At 31.7% G+C, this 17,770-nt stretch overlaps 1 protein-coding gene across 3 annotated transcripts in view; it reads right to left on the bottom strand.

Moving 5' to 3' along the window:
• Positions 1 to 3,928: 3,928 nt before the first annotated feature.
• LOC116013828 (cycloartenol synthase-like) overlaps positions 3,929 to 17,770 on the bottom strand; it is an 18,548-nt gene continuing 4,706 nt past the window's right edge. For 2 of the 3 annotated variants that reach the window (XM_031253770.1, XM_031253771.1), the window contains 17 exons: positions 16,994 to 17,179; positions 16,161 to 16,250; positions 15,818 to 16,012; positions 13,726 to 13,810; positions 13,034 to 13,200; positions 11,862 to 12,050; positions 9,875 to 9,988; positions 9,135 to 9,257; positions 8,877 to 8,999; positions 8,034 to 8,132; positions 7,840 to 7,896; positions 7,688 to 7,734; positions 7,003 to 7,146; positions 6,463 to 6,640; positions 5,471 to 5,551; positions 4,312 to 4,395; positions 3,929 to 4,187 (listed from right to left, as the gene is read on the bottom strand). In XM_031253770.1, the coding sequence (XP_031109630.1) occupies positions 4,068 to 4,187; positions 4,312 to 4,395; positions 5,471 to 5,551; positions 6,463 to 6,640; positions 7,003 to 7,146; positions 7,688 to 7,734; positions 7,840 to 7,896; positions 8,034 to 8,132; positions 8,877 to 8,999; positions 9,135 to 9,257; positions 9,875 to 9,988; positions 11,862 to 12,050; positions 13,034 to 13,200; positions 13,726 to 13,810; positions 15,818 to 16,012; positions 16,161 to 16,250; positions 16,994 to 17,179 (2,082 nt within the window). In that variant the 3' untranslated portion in view covers positions 3,929 to 4,067. Of the gene's footprint in view, positions 4,188 to 4,311; positions 4,396 to 5,470; positions 5,552 to 6,462; positions 6,641 to 7,002; positions 7,147 to 7,687; positions 7,735 to 7,839; positions 7,897 to 8,033; positions 8,133 to 8,876; positions 9,000 to 9,134; positions 9,258 to 9,874; positions 9,989 to 11,861; positions 12,051 to 13,033; positions 13,201 to 13,725; positions 13,811 to 15,817; positions 16,013 to 16,160; positions 16,251 to 16,993; positions 17,180 to 17,770 lie in introns of those variants that run through there. The other variant, XM_031253773.1, reaches the window with a different exon arrangement.

Raw genomic sequence — 17,770 nt, 5'->3', positions numbered from 1 at the left:
GGGGGGGGGGGGGGGGGGGGGGGGGGGGGGGGGGGGGGGGGGGGGGGGGGGGGGGGGGGGGGGGGGGGGGGGGGGGGGGGGGGGGGGGGGGGGGGGGGGGGGGGGGGGGGGGGGGGGGGGGGGGGGGGGGGGGGTGAATAGACCTTTTCACAATTTCTAAAATTATAACACTTTGGTAATTTCAACTCTAAGTAACAAGCATAAAAAAAAATAACCAACTTACGATTTGCAACGAAATATTGATACGCAAAGTGCAATAATTAAATCTGAGCAATTACGAAGAGATATATCACATGCGATACGTTAGATATACTTGAAATAGCTCAAATATAAAATATATAAAATCTAGCTTACATGCGGACGTGTGAAATAACAGACCCAAATGAGAATTCTAGAGAATGAAATGTGAATAGTAAATGGGTTGGAAGACTCAGGAGGAATTCTTTACTATAAGGATGAATAGTAAATGGGTATTGGAAAATGGAATGCTCAGTACATACACTATGCTAGAATGATTTATAATAAAATATATGTTGAAGAACTTTGCATGCACACGTAATAAATGAAACCCAAATCTATAAATTCAAATCAGTAAATGGGTTAGTCCGTAATAATCATGCAAGAATAATTATGATGCAAGTAAAATAAAAAGAGAGAATGAGAGATTTATAGTGGTTCAGAGGTGGTGTTATCCTCCTAGTCCACTATTCTCCTTTCACTCCAGTTAAGGAGGGAATTCACTATTTTCAATCACCCAAATACAATGGTGAATAATGCCAACCCAGCACTTCTACAACCCCGAGTGTCTCGTACAAAGTTACACTCAATTCTGAGTATCTCGCACAAAGCTATACTCCTACACCAACTAAGTGTCTCGCACAAAGCTACACTTAGCTCCTCCGAGTGTCTCGCACAAAGCTACACTTAATTCCCGAGTATCTCGCACAAAGCTATACTCTCTCACAACGAGTGTATCGCACAAAGCTACACTCAACCAGGGTTTTCATAAGCCTCACTAGTTACTCTCCGTTTTTCTATATTCAGTAGATTTTGGTTTTACAAGAAAATATTTTTTTCTCTCTCAGACTTGAAATCTTTCGAATAAAGGTAAATACTTGCACTTTCAAGAATTTATTTCTTGCTGATTCTCATGAGGTGCTTGTCTTCAAGTCTGAATGGGTATTTATAGCCTGAAAAAGCTATATGCTCATTGTAGATCTTTCAATCTTGATCGTCCATTCAAATCTTGATCAAATTTGTCAATTTGATCTGCAACTCTCGATGCCCTTTGCCAGACCAATTTGAAAATTGCCTCTGTGATATCTCTTTTTGGAAGAAACCTATTCGTCCAAAAAGTGTTCATAAGATCTAACTTGAATTTTTAAAGATTTGTAGTCACTAATTTTGACTTTTCAAGTGTGAGCACTTGACTTTGTATTTCCTTGATCTGATATGTTAAATTGATCTCTCAAATAATTTTATCCTGATGATTCTTGCTTGAGCATGAAATAATTTCTTCAAAAATCACAGTCAGCTCCAAATATATCGCCTTTAGCTTAATTCAAATTGTTTTGCTCCAAAAATAAATTTTTAGTTTGAATTTATTGACCAAAAATTGAATTTTTGGTTTCGAATTTTGTCTTAAAAAAATTTCATTTTGGTTCGAATTTATGAACCAAAAATTTAATTTTCGATTTCGAATTTTGCTTTCAAAAATTCCTTCAAAATTGTTGGTCATGTATAGTTGGTCATCCTCTCCTTAAACTAACCACAAGGTCGATTTGAACACTAGACCTTATTATTTATGCTGAATGCTTTAACCAGTGCTCCTTCTCCAAATTGAATAATATCACCAATTCTGCCTCATCCTGTTGGTCATCTGGTCATCCTCCTTACCTTCACGAGTCATCCTCATCCTCCTCTTAGCTTAAAATAAAATGTTAAACTTGAGTTTTAAACCCATAACCTCTAGCTTTTTGATAATGCTTATTGCTTATCCATTACACCAATATATCTTTTGATAACTCTCATAGCATAACATTAATAACTATCATTTCACTGAATATATTTATTTTCCCAATAAATACGTACGTTTTTTACTTGTTCTTGGACTTTCGAGATTATATTATAGACTCAAAAATAAAATAAGGGGACTAATAAAAATTACAATTTAGTTCATCAAAACTATTAGACGCCATCCTCTGGGCATACTACACCACCCCCAGCGGACCACAGGCGAAACCCCCTTCTCACTATCTTATGGTTTCGAGGCCGAGCCCCTGGTGGCCATAGGCTCCCACCAGGTAGAAGAGTACGACCCCGACCTCAACGAGAAGCACCATTGGCCCGACTTCCACCTGGTGAACGAGAATAGGGAGGCTGTCATGATACGCACCGAGAATTACCAATGGCAAGCAAAAGCCTACTATGATAAGCTATCCCGACCCTGCTATTTCGAAGTGGGTGATTATCTACTCCGACAACGTGAAGCAAGCTAGCCCTAGGCTAGGGGGTAAATTCACGAAAAAGTGGCAAAGTTCGTACATAATAGCAGTCGTGGTCCGTCTAGGCAGCTAAAAACTCAAGCCCCAAAAGGAAAGACGGTAGCGAGAGTTTAGAACAACGAGCATTTGTTGAAGTATTATCAGTAATCTATTCTTGTAAGGTGGTCCGTATACTTTACTTTAATAAAGTAGTCAAAATTTCGCCATAAATCTCATTTTCACTACTCATACGGAGAGGTGGGAAGTAATCCTTGGAGGCTCCCGCCTAACCTTTCTAGCCATACCTTAAGGTCAATACGAGGCCCATCCTGACTTATTGCCCGACGAAAGAGTCTAATGGCCCGAGGTCAAATGACCTGGGTGGCTGGGTCGGAGGGCTACCACCCTAAGGTCAACACGAGGCATGTCCTTTCCTATTGCTCGACAGAAGAGCCTAATAGCCCGAGGTCAAATGACCCAAGTCGGAGGGCTACCACCCTAAGGGAGGCGCGGGGTCTGACATCATTTGTCACTCGACGGAAGAATCCTTGACCAAAGAACTAGTTTACTACTCACAAACAAAAAAAACACTTATATAGTCTATGGCAGGAGGTTCGACCTCCAAGTAGAGCCCAAGCTTCAGGCTTGGGACCATGAAGCGATGTGCCCCCCGAGTAAGGGCTCGGCAAGGGGGCCTCAACGAGGGCTTGGCAGGGGGCGTTGAGTGGGCACTCGGCCTAAGCATAAAGGAAGTCTAATCTAGGTCTCTGAAGGGACCTACGCAAGGTCAGCCATGTCACTCGGTAAGTGGATATCCTCTAGGCGAGGAGTCAATGAGGGGTTGATAAGTGCCAAAGATGCTACCTTTTGTGGGGTATTCGAGAGTCATATTGTGCTATAATTGGAGTCTTTTGAGTCTATGACATGCTTAGAATAACTTATTTTGACAAAAGATAGGCATAAGGACTAATTGTGGTTGCAATTGTGGAAGATAGCAAAAGCTGTAATTTTCAGGGCACTTCGGCGACAGTTCGTTAATTTAAGCATATCTTGAGCTAGGAGTGTCCAAATAAGGTGATTCAAGTGACATTAGAACAGATATTAATATAATGTAATAACTTTTGAAGAAAAATATTATTTTTAAATTCTTTGGGTTGTGAACAGGAGAAAGATTTGTATTGTTTAGTAGAGATCAACTCAACTGATAATTTAATTGTGCATTGATAAATGTAATAACTCTAAACTAAAAAAATGAAGAAAAAATTAAAATTGTTTTTATTTTTATAGTTGTGGGCTGAGCCAAGGCCAAGCTCACATTTAAACTTGTAAAAGAATATCAAAATCTCTTATAAGTCTATTCATCATGCTAGACTTACTCCAAAGTATGAGTTCCATACTAATACTGCCATTAGTAAAAAATAATGTGGACACAATCGCAACAATCGGAACAAAATACAAAGTCAAATTTCACATTATTTAATCTATTTACATTATGTGGATAAGGCATTCAAAGCACAAACATTATAGTTATTACACACTGCACACACATTTTAGACCTTTATTGGGTACTAAATAAATACATAATTATGTTTTTGGTGGCAGCAATACTTGATTTAGATATGTTCCAAGGGCCCATATGGGATAAATGTTTCTGTAGGAAGAGCAGCTTATCATGCCGTTATTGTTAAATGATCCCAGAATATTCTGTCATATACAAGCTCCATTATAATATACACATCATACTCAACTCCAAGAAATATCAAGAATTATTAAGATAGATGCAGAAAATGCAAAAAATAAAAAATAAAAAAAATAAAAAAAAAATCACCTGTTGGGGAAAATCTCCATTTTCCATTTGGGAATTGATTAACACTTTAGCTGCTTGGTGGAGTGGGGTAGGATCTCTCTTGGCCTTACATCAATAAACAAAACTGGTAAAAAAATGTACACAGTGTATACTAACCATAATTGATTTTTATGCATTAATTAATCTCATAAATAGATTTTGTGTTAGTTATTTTGATTTTTTGTCCCACAATTATTACATCTTTGTAACATAAGATCCCTAAGTATTATTTTTACCTCATTTAATAATGCATAATTTTTAATTTTTTGTCACATTTAATCCTTCAATTTTGGCCAAACTTCTGGTTGAAAATAGTTAGTATGCATTATATTTCCACTGTACTTTAGCCAATTTGAAAACCTGGACACTTTTGGAGAGAAACATTAATGATTGCAAATGGTAAATATGATGCATTATAATTATTTTTGGGAAAATGATAATTTAGTTATTCTCAAAGTGAATGTTTTTACCTAAATCCATTAGCTATTTACGGTTGGCATCCAAAACTCTAATTAACCCAACTTAAAATAGAAATATTAGCTAGATCATTCAATGTCAATGTTCGTATTTAACCCAACATACAAAATAAATAAGATAAGTTATCCTAATTCTCGCTTTCAAATTCTAATTACATGTCCAAAAACGAGAATTGAGAAAAACTATCTTGTCTATTTTGTATACTAAATTGAAGTTAAAAGAATAATGACATTATGAGATTTAACTGATATTCTAGAAAAAAAAACAAACAAACAAACAAACCCTCATTTTTAAAGATTATGGATACCTTGAATAGTTAATGAGTTTAATTAAAAATAGCCACTCAGGGATAATTGATGGAGAAAAGTGCTATTTGTAGCGGTTGAGTTACAATTAAAGAACCAAATGCAACAAACAATATACCAAATGTAGAAAGAAAATCTTCAGATCAATATAAAAATGACCTAATAGTTGTGGGACAAAATATGAAAGTAAATTATTTTGTGTTCAATATATTTTTACATAAAAGTTTGTAATAACTAAAAGATATCATGTTTACTAATATAAATAAAAAGAGAAATTGGAATATTTGTAAATAAAACATTAGTGATCATTTATAAAAATCTTTATCTCCGGCTTTTATTTACAAATTAAAATTAATTACCTGACCAGCATGAATAAGAGCCATCAAAACCCATGCAGTGTTCACAATGTGCCATTTGTTGCCTTCAATATTTGTATATACCTATTCCAATAGCATATTTATGTAAAATAATTAAGAAGAAACAAATTAAATAACACTCTTGTAAAAACTAATTATAAAATAATAAAGTAAAAAAAGGAGATGTATTAACAATACAAAAAAAAATCAGCATATAAAATAAGTGGGTTGTAGAATCAATTTTATGTAGAGAGATCAAAATACTCATGTAAAATTAATTTTAAAGGTGCTCAAAACCATGTCAAAGTTACCTTAATTAGCTCTACTAATTAGATCAATGGTTATTTGAGGTGAAATTGTTAATTATTGTAATGTGTTGGTTGACTTATTAATATTATAATTGAATTGTATTATACTTATACATGCTTAGAACATCACCAATAGCTCAGGCTAGCTTTTGTTAGTTTTTTTTTTTGTTTGACCGCATGGGAATGAGAGGGAGAGAGAAAAAGAGGGAGAAAAAAAAAGGAAAGGATAAAAAGAGGTATTAACAAAAGAGTATTAACATTCCTAGAGGGTTGCGCAAGCTTGGTGGGTAAAATGCATTCCAGGAAAAGTTATGTTTTTAATTTTTTTAATTGTGGGGCCCAAAAAAATTTGAAAGAGAAACAATTTGTATTCTTGTAATTCTTTTTTGTTTTTCTTTCTTCTATTCTCTCTCTTCCACCGTAGTCATTTTCTCTTCCAAATGTGTAAAAACTCCACAAAAACCTCTAATGAGGTTGCTATCGTTCAAAAGAATAACTATAGTGAGAAAACTTTTTAATATCCTATTCTTGTGCCTCAAAAAATGAAATGGAAAAAATAATTTATTTTAAAATTATTCTTCCTATTTCTTTTGACTGTGGTGTAACCGAAATGGAAGGCACCAAAACCTTTTTAATCATAAAATAATAATATAAATAAATATTTAAAGGAAAAAAAAAAGACATTACCTTGTCCTGGCATGAAAGATAGCTTTCTCCCCAACCACCGGAAGGAAGTTGCTTAGAAAGTAGAAAATCACAAGCTTTCCTAATGCCATGGCAAGTCTCATATGTGTTCCCTCCAGCAACCAAACCTCTTATGCCAAACCATGTCCCATAAGTGTAGCATACTCCCCAAGTTCCATACCTTCCATTAAAATAAGTTATTACAAATTTCAATTTTATTTTAGGGAAAAGTGAGTTATAATAATAATAATAATAATAATCACTAATTAATACCTTTTACATGGAGTTTGGTTGGAAGGAAGTGAAGAATTAGGGGAGGAATTGTAATTCCGTGGAAAAAGAATATGGTAAGAATAAAGTAAGAGTTGCAATTCTTTCCAACAAAATAATATAATTGTACTCCACTAAGAATTAGGGTATATATAGTTGTACAACTACAGTCTACCAAACACTCTGTTAATCCTTTTTTAAGTATATAACTTATCATTATTTATCTAGAAATTCAAAATTTTATTAGATATATATTTGTATACAATTACAAACCATGAGCCATCAGGGAGTTGGACGGTTAGTAGGAAAGTGAGAGCCTTGTTAATGCATGCTTCTATTTCTTTCCTTCGGTAGCCAGGATGCAATTTTGTGAAATATTTTAGTCCTATGATTGCTGAAGTGGTGCACTCCACACACCTGCAGATGTAAGACAATTCTTTCCTTATGAATTTAAATATAATTTCATAGTTGTACAATTGTATTTAGTTATCAATCACTAATTCTCAAGTACTGACAATGCTATTTAAGGATTTTCTTTAATCTATCTATATATTGTCAATTAAATTTAACAATCCGACTAAATCACTAATGGTACATTAAAAAAAGAAAAAAAAAAGTCCAATGACAATAATACAATTAGTGGTGCCATAGGTAGGGCTATACTTGACCAGTGTTAAGTCTAGAATTATATATATATATATATATTTTGAGTTCTACTGACTCGGTTACAATGTAGTGTCTGTTCATAGCTACTTTCTCAATCTACTGAAGCACAAAGAGTGAACAGATGCCTCCACTAAGGTTCGCACCCACTCCCTTCCACATGGGAGTGTACACCGGATGCCGCTTGACCACAAGGTCTAGTTCTAGACTAATTAAATTGAGTATGGCCTGATTGATGAGTAACTACTTTAAATATTATTTAATTAATACTATATGGTGAATGATTTGATCTTACGGATAATCAAGGATGACTTTTCCAAGTGATTCGGATGGATTAAGCATCTGCAATTAGGAGGAACATGCATGCATGAGCTAATTAAGAAATACGTACTACGTTAACTTAATTGATAAAATTAAATGCATTTAAGATTTTGTTGTCTTAGGTACTTCTAGCCATTGATAAGATCTCGTGAGCTCATATGTTGCAAAACCTCCATTGTTGTTCTGCACAATAATAATAATAATAATAATAATAATAATAATAATAATAATAATAATAAACGAACAAATGCATAATGAGGTATTAATCAATCTGTTAATTTTAGATCAAGAATTAAACTCAATTAATGTATTATGTATACCTGTAGGGAGAGAATCAAATCGACAGCATCATATAACCTACTAGGTTCTATTGCTTCTCCAACAACATCATCTGGCATTCTTGACAACATTAGTGCTGCCTGAACTCAATCCAAGTTAATCACTCTCAATAAATCATTTATATACATTATATTTAAGATGAAAGGTATGTAAACTGAATCTAAAAAGGAAAAAGTTATTCACCCCTTATAAAATTTTCCTAATATTTTCCCTATGATATGGTTTATATTAATTGGGTGTCATAATTAGATGACCTCACACACTTTTACTTAAAAAATAAATAATAATCCAATTAGATGATGCAACATCAGGAGTGGAAATAGGGATGGAAGTTTTTAGGAGGGGTATATAACATTACACATGTAAAAATATAGTATTTTTAAATTAAAAAAAGTAATGTAAATATATTTATAATTTTTAATAAGTTGTGTAAGTGGTTGGACGTGCAGATGGACATGTGAGATATTGTAGCATTTTCCAATTCAAGACTAAACAAAAAGTAATGTTACAATGAAGGTGTTTAAAATTGACGTACAAATTTCAAAAATAAGACAAAAATCTCTCTTATTAAACAAAAATAAGATTACAAAAAGTTGGTATAAATTACAAAAATTAAAAATTTTGACTAAATTTGCAATGTTTGGGATGGTTATTATACTCTTCCTTCCTTCCTTTATTTATGTATTTATTTATTTATTTATTTATTTATTTATTATTATTATTATTATTATTATTATTATTATTATTATTATTATTATTATTATTATTATTATTATTATTATTATTATTATTATTCAAGTTTTGAGGGGAATTTAGAAACTGGCCTTTAGGGCTTCTGCAGTGCAATCAGAAACAGGCCAGCCATGGTCTGGTGTGGAGAAGGTCCATCCACCTTTAATACTATCCCTATACCAGGAGCTGAGGTTGATACCACTATCTTCCTTAATCTACAAAACAAAATTTGAATAGCCATCATGTTTAGTGAGTCCTATAAATTATTTATAAAGAAAAAAAAAAAAACATGTGTTACTGAAAAATAGAAGTGAAAGTTGTGGAGCAAAAGAAAAAATGAAAAATGAAACCTGTGAGACATTGATGAAGAAGTGTGCTTTTTTAAGCATTGAGCCATACTCATCAGAAAGATTGGTTGCTAGAATTGCTTGAACGGCAAGATCAACATCCCACAATTGCGATCCGTTATATCCCTGTTTTAGATCATTGTTTTTTTTTTTTTTTTTTTTTTTTTATGTCAATAACAATAAATACACTAGCTAATTCAAATTAATAACAAATGTTGCACTTAAATCCAACACAAAAGACGAAAAGTGTTGTCACCTAACAGATTGTACTGAGTACTGTCAATACTAATGTCAATAATACCCAGTAAAATGTGCTACATCTGTATGCTTGATAGCAAGCACCATAAAAGTTTTCATATAATTAAATAACAAATATCTCTTAAAATTACAGAGAAAAGTTTAGGGGTATAATGGTAATTGAATATGTATAATTGGCTAAAGTAAAGAATAAAATTTCGAGTCATGGAGTCATTTTAAAGATATGATATAAACTTCAATAGGTGAAGAGAATTTTTTTTTTTTTTACTTATATATTTTTTTTAAAAAAAAAATTGTGCATTCTATGTGAATGTGATTAAAAAATTGTTATTTAACTTGTCTCAGATTCAAATTTAATAAGGAGTATATAGTTATTTGACCACTACAGTTACACATATTAAAAAAAAAAAGATATTCAGATCATAATTAATTAAGCACAGCTTTAATAAAAATTGAATTTATTTAGAAACACACATAATAATTACCGTCATTTTCATGCCATCTTCAGCTAGCCAAAGATAATCCTTAATTCTCGAGAGGTGAAGTTTGACTGCAAATGAGTTTGGGTCCTCTATCCAACGACAAATCATGTTTAAGACCTGCATTTTAATTTTAATTTTTAGTTTTATAAATTATTATTGAGTTAAAGAAAGGAAAATAGATACAACCTATAATTTAGGGTGTGTTTGGCTCATGGATTTACACACTAGGGATGAGAATCAAAATCATAGTTAGTATTTGGTTGACAATTTTTTAAAACACAACTATGTGATTTGATTACTCATTCAATCAAAAATCTCATTCCCTAATTAAAAAAAGATATCATTCCATCATATTGGTAATATGATTTTTAAGTTCGAATTAGTGCTTTTAGATTTTTGTTTTGATTTTTTTGTTCATATTGATGCTTTAGATGTCATTATATTAGGATCACTTGTTTTGATTTTTTGTTTTTGTATTTTTAAGACAGTTTATTCCCATTATAGGGTCATACATAATAAAACATCAATATCTACTATACTAATAAGGGCCAAAGAGAGTTAGGCCTAAAATGGGTATAAAAAATGGCGGTCAAATTATTTAATCAAATGGATGGTTCAGATGAATTATTTAATCAAATAGATGGTTAAGATAATTCAGATTAATATTATTAATAGAGATTACCTAATTTAACCTTACTTTTATGATTATCTGTTAAGTTTTCCGTTAAATATTCTCTTCTCCGTTAATATTCGGTTGACTTTTAACTTACACATTAATTTCTATAAGAAAGGTCTTAGGTTCGAACCTCATCTCAATCAAATTTGGGATAATTAAGTTTCTCACTCTATTTTAGTTTATTAAATTAAATAAATTAGTAGCTACAACAAAAAATGATACATATGTATTTTTTTAATTTAGAATTATGTGTCTACAATACCTTTATTTGAAGAAATTATTCATTACCAAAAAATTAAATTAAATAAGAGAAATAATTTCATTAGTTATAGTGTCTTTATTTTCTCTCATGCAAAGATTCTTTAACTATTTGGGGATTGGTTGACAAAGAGAGTACTCAAATAACCCAACAAATTGAAACAGAATCACTCTATTTTACTCTTATTGAATTAAATAAATTAGTAGTTACACCAAAAAATGATACATATGTATTTCTTTAATACCATGAAAAAAAATAAAAAAGAATAGTTTGAAACCAATCATATTAACTACTTGGGGGATTTGTTGACAATGAAAGTACTCAAATAACCCATTACCCATCAAATTAAAGCGAAAAACTACATTTTAATATCTTTGAACCAAATGAACCCCAAGCAGAATACCTAAAGGAAAGTCCATAGCTCCTATATCATAATCTCATTGCATGACATTGTCATCTATGATACCAACAATAACCGAATTGCAACTAACACACTACCAACAAAAATGAAGAGAACAAATAGTAAAGATGAAGACAATAACAATGTTACTCAATTTTCATAAAAAAAACAATGTTACTCAAAAGAGAATTAAGAACACTTAGAAAAATTCAAATTAAAAGTAGTATTTATTTAGACTATCATTTTTAGACCAAATATTTAGACTATCGATTTTACAAGGTTGCAAACATTTATTTTAGTAATAATTATAATGAATTTTCTATATTATCTTGGATTCATATACTTTGAGTTAGATATTTAAATAAACAAATTCGACATTCAATTACCATGTATAAACTTCTCCTATATAATCTTGCATTGATATACTTTCAAATATTTATTTAAATATAAACATTGGGCATTAACGCATTCGCGCAATGCGCGTATAAAACTAGTAATATTGATAATCATTCCAAGTTCACCTAACTACCAAACATACAAAATACTTTCACCAAAACTCATACCATTACTAAGTATTTGATTCCATTCCAATTTCCATATAGCAACCAATACAATTAATTTGCAATGTATAATAAGAAGCAATATAATGGATTACCTTGTTGACAGGCCCAATGCAAACATAGTTAGTGGTTTCATCTTCATGCTGAATGTGGTCCATTACATGGGTGAGTGCCTTTTTCCTCAGATTATTGAATGGCCATTTATTTAGAAGAGGCTCAATTATGTTGTGCAGACAATACCACACAATGTCTTGTATTGCTGGGTGAGGATAGTATAAATCTTCCTGCAAAACATTGCAGATGTATATATATGCTATTTGTAACTCTCAATTGCTTTAATAATTGGGTGTGGTTTGATGGATTGATTATTTCCTCAAAATGGTCACTGTTGTTAGTAGTCACGGAGTAATTAAGAATAGTCTATGATGGTCTGATTGGTGAAAAATGATTCATATATCCTTCGTAATGATAGTTATTCTACCTAACACAATGTATTGTGATTAGTTGACAATTAAATTATAAAATTATATCACTTAATTACACAATGCGTTCCATCAGGATTTTTATTGCTTGTGACTATGTCATATTACTTGTAGTTGGAGGCATCAATTCTTGTGCATTTTTATATTCATTTATTTGGTAAAGGAGTAAAATTGAGCTAGGGTGCCAACAATAAGATTGAAGCGGCTGGATTGTACTAATGGAACCATTCTAACTATATCCTTACTCATCCCGTCAAAATTTCTACACTTAGAGCAATAAACTACTTTAATAATCACATTTATGTCACATTAAAAATTTCTATGAGTAGAGTAGTAAATCGTTACAATCACCATGCTCTTACTAGACCCTTACTTAGCTTCTTGGGTTATAATTTTAATTTTTCAATTGAAGCAATAAACTACTCTAATTATTCTTTGCAAGTCTATTTAGATGAATTGCTATTCGTGCAATAGATCATTTCAATTGCAGAAATTTCTAAGTAGAAAAATCAAAGTTTAATAAGAACAATATAATGTGCTTTATGTGTGCTTAATTTTACGCTATAGTTGTGCTATACATCTAGAAATATTATAAAGTGAAATGTAATTTGTATATTTGTCATGCATTTGAATGAAAATATAATTGTTATTTAATAAATGATTCCAGGTATAAAAAATTAAAATATAAAATATAAGAAGAAGCATCAAATCCAACACCATCATATTAAAGATGAAATTCAAGTAAGTTTATGCTACAAAACAAGGATTTAAACAATAAAACAAACCTTAGCACATTGGTTTCTTGCCAAGTCCCAATCAATTTGGTGGTAATCATGATTGTAAAGCTCCCTCCTCAGTGATAAAATGGTGGAATTAATTGGGCCCACAAATCTCTTTCCATATAAATATGACATTGGTAAATATACCATCCGACAGTGACACCACATGCGACCTGGCATCTTTTGTTCTTTAGTATATATATGCATGGATTACATATTAATTAATTATGAGTATTAGGTACTAATGTGAAAATAGATGAATTTTAAATGAAAAGTATTACATTTTCCTGCAACGTTATATTATTTATAAGAAAAAATATAATACTTTTGATGAAAAAGTAATACTTTTACATCAAAATATAAAAGTATTACATTTTTTCTTATAAGTAACAAACAATTTATTCCTGATTTAGTATTACATTTACCAATATAAGTATTACATTTGCATATCGACCTAACCCGACCCGACATGTCCCGTCTCACGAATAAAGATCTGTGAGACAGTTTCACACAAGTGTAATCCATCACATATATATGATATAAAATTGTAAATGTCAAATGCAGTACATATATTTAATTAATATTTTGTGAATTTTGATTCCAAATTTAGAGTTTTGCACTAGCTAGCCTGAGATAAAAGTGGAAAAAGAAAAAAAAAAAAAAACGAAAAAGAGAAAGTTTGAGAGTGTATATAGAACCTGGATGTATGGGAAGAATGTATGGAAGAAGCCATAGTTCTGGGGGAACAGGATTGTTACCGCTCCATTCATATACGCCAAGTACCTAACAATTGCATTGTTGCTCATTATATATTTTTAAAAAAATAAAGAATATATATTCCATAATTCTCCATAACATATAAAAATAAATATTTAATAGTAAATGATTAAATAATACAATTATTAACTTATTTAATTAGATTACTTATTGATACCGTTTATATGCATATCAGTGACAAAGTGATTCTTTCATTGGTGCATAAAATACAAAAAAATTTCACTCAAGTTTGCTAATTTGAAAGTATATTAATTACATATCAGTCTCCTTTTATGTAAGATAAATTTTTTTTTCGATTATACCACGAGTTGTTGGGGCACCATTAAACTCGTACCATACGAGGAATTCATGTTCGCAGTGGGCCAACCCAATTAAGGGGTCAATATCGCCTCTACTGAGACTCAATCCCATATAAGAGAGCAACTTGGCGCCACTGGACCACAAGGTTTTTGGCAAAATATTATCAAATACAAAAGTTAGTTTTAAAATGTAAAAAATGAATAAAGAATATACTTAGTTTGAATATTAAGTAGTAAATACAACATGTAAAAAAAATTAAAAGGATATAAGATACAAATCAAATGATAATCTTTTATTCAAAACTAAAATCAACTTATTTTATGAAAAAACGAAGTCTTAAAAACTTATTCCAATTTTGGTTGAGTTCGTTTTAGGAAACAAACGAAAAATAAATAAATAAAACAAGTCAGCAACACAACACATTAATGACACTTTTGGTTTTTTGATAGGGAAACTGCAAAAGTAACCCTATGTCTGGTAGTGAGAAGTAAAGTAGACTTTGTTCACCAACCATTATTATGTATAAATTAAAATAGATATCAAATTAATTAGTAAATATCAAACTTTTAGTTTCTAAATTATTTTCCTTTTTAAAATTTTAGTCCCTTATTTGTCAATTTAAATAAATGCAGTCTCTCACCATATTGTACATTCAGTCCTCTAGCATTGTATAACGTGAAAAGGATCAAATAGGCCCTCGAACTTTAGTTGGAAAGTCAATTAGCACCCTCAACTTTTTAAAGATGCAATTACACCCTTCAACAATTAGTTTTGAGGCAATGAAGCCCAAAAACCAATTTATGACCTGCTATTACAGGTTAAAAAAAATTCCGGCGAAAAAGTGATCGGCGACCGGCGAAACGGTCGCCGGTCACCGAAAGGAGACGAGAAGGTGGTTCACCTTCTCGCCGGAGAAGGTGAACCAGTGACCACTGGTTCGCCTTTCTCCGGCGAGAAGGGGAACCACTGGCCGCCTTTTCGCCGGAGAAGGCGAGGGTGAACCAGTCCACTGGTTCACCTTCCGGTGAGAAGGGGAACGACTGGTTCCCTTCTCGCTGGAGAAAGGCGGCCCAGATCTGGGTCGCCTTTCTCCAGCGAGAAGGCGAACCAGTCACTGGTTCCCCTTCTCGCCGGAGAAGGTGAACTAGTGGACTGGTTCGCCTTCTCTCGGCGAACCAGTGGACTGGTTCACCTTCTCCGGCGAGAAGGTGAACCACCTTCTCGTCTCCTTTCGGTGACCGGCGACCGTTTCGCCGGTCGTCGGTCACTTTTTCGCCGGAATTTTTTTAACCTGTAATAGCAGGTCATAAATTGATTTTTGGACTTCATTGCCTCAAAACTAATTGTTGAAGGGTGTAATTGCATCTTTAAAAAGTTGAAGGAGCTAATTGACTTTCCAACTAAAGTTCGAGGGCCTATTTGACCCTTTTCCCTTGTAAAATAGACAACTAAAGGGCTAGATTTGCTCAGATTGAGAAATATGTACTAAAATTTTAAAAGTGGAACAATTCAGGGACGCAAAGTGTGATTGTCGTAATTAATTATTTGCATAAAAATTTTTAATTTATTTTATTATTCTTTTTCTTTAGGATTGTATGCATGAGGTTAAAGATCGAGAATAAAATCTTAGTTAAACTTGTTTTTGTAAGGTGAAGTCAAATTTTAAAAATATTTACGTATCAATGATAAAAATGAAAGTTAAAAAAGAGCTACCGAGAGCCACATTTTTCCCCACGAGGGAATAAAAGTAGCACCACCATGATCAAGTATCCATTTTCTTGCTTCCTTCATGGCACCATTTCCACCATCCTTTTCTTCTCCAAGAATTCTCAAGGTCACATAATTGAGGGCAGTACCGAACATGGTGCTGTGTCCTTCTATATGTAATCCCCACCCTCCATCTACATTCTGCATATAATTATGAAATTTTACTGAATTAATTATACTCCAAAATCAAAATATTTATTTCCTAATTAGTTATTGGTAATTTTACCCCAAAAAATGTAATTTTTTATAAAAGAAAAATACTGAGATACTAATTAATTTTATTATTTACCTGATGATTATATATGTAGCGGAGGATTTCCTTTTGGTGCTCCTCTTGCAAAATTGCATTTAGTTCCCCGATCACTGATAAGCCTATAACCTATAAATTAAATGTGAAGAATATGGTCTTTTCGGTGCTCATCTTACTATATAAAAACTCTTCTATTTTTTTTAAAATTGTGTTTATTATATTATATTTTTATCACTTAAGTATAGTGGCATTTTGACTTTTTTAGATTTGTCCTCTATTTTGATTTATTTCAATTTTATTTTAGTTCTTTAAACTTAAAAAATGTTTTCCATTTTTTTTAATGTTCAAAATAAGCAAAATGACCTCAAATGCCGTAGGATGAAGTTGTATAAATAATTACATTTTACAAATAAAGAATATTTTGAACATTTTGAGTTAAAAGTTGATTTTTAAAAAAAAAATTGATAACTAAAAATAGAACAAATTAAAATTGAAAACTAAAATCAAAGTAGAAATTCTTTTATAGCCAAAGAATGAATGAATTCATTTTTATTGGTTGCATGCAGGGTTGTGGATGCATGTGGGATGAGTTTGCTCATGTGACTAGTTCATGGATTTACTTGTGAATTATTTAAACTTTATTACTAATTAAAAATTAAAAGTTTTTCATAATTCAAGTAAGTGTATACGTAATTGAAAATATAATTTATCTAAAATTAGGATTTCTAGACATAAATTTATGTAAAATTAAGAATTGTGGATAGATCGAATATTGATGTGGATCCATACAACATGTGTTTTTTTTCTTTTGAAGTTATAAAATTAAAAATTTATTAAAGAGATGTGAGTAGGAAACTAATAAGGGTTATTACCAAACAAGGTAAAAGAAATAAAGGACCACCATAGTCACCAGGCCAATGGCCATCATCAGCTTGGATGGTAGAGTAAAACCTCAACCCTCTCCTCAATGTCCTCACCACTCTTTCCTCATTTATTTCTTCCTCACTCTCAACTTTCACTTGTTGCAATCCCATCTCTTGTGCCTTCACCTTCTCAAACTATATGTATATGAAAGAGGTCCAAAAAGAAATTAAAATAAAATAAAAAGAACAATAACATTATATGTGTGTGTGGATCAAATAATAACGCACACCCAAGTGAGAACTAAGAATCAATCAGAGTCGTTCATCTGAAAATATTTAACGGCTTTAAAACATGGAGATATTAGGTAAAAATTTGGTGACATTTTTTTTAAATAACTTGAACTTTAAGTTCAAGTAATAACACTATAGAGTGCATACCGTGATAGGTATAGGTGTAGTGAAATTCACCACCTTTTACAATTTATGGTTTTTTTTATAATGATTTTGCTTTTTAAATTTATGATTTTGCTTTTTAAATTTGATTCAGAAATAGTTCACTTTAGAGTTAGTTATTATTTTCCTTTAGAGTTCACTTAACAACAATATAAAGTACATCGATAAATAATATTAAGTGCGCCTAATATTATCATTAATTATACTGAATGTGAAAGTTAATTGCATTTAAATTTACTTAATTAATTATACTGAATGTGAAAGTTGAGTATTATTTATGATTTAGCTTTAGATTTAGTTTTTTTTTTTGGTTGGGGGGGGGGGGGGGTTTTT

Source organism: Ipomoea triloba, chromosome 3 (genome assembly GCF_003576645.1).
Source record: "Ipomoea triloba cultivar NCNSP0323 chromosome 3, ASM357664v1".
Lineage (NCBI taxonomy): Eukaryota > Viridiplantae > Streptophyta > Magnoliopsida > Solanales > Convolvulaceae > Ipomoea > Ipomoea triloba.
The sequence above is the reverse complement of the archived record's forward strand: the minus strand, read 5'-3'. Positions and strand labels throughout refer to the sequence as shown.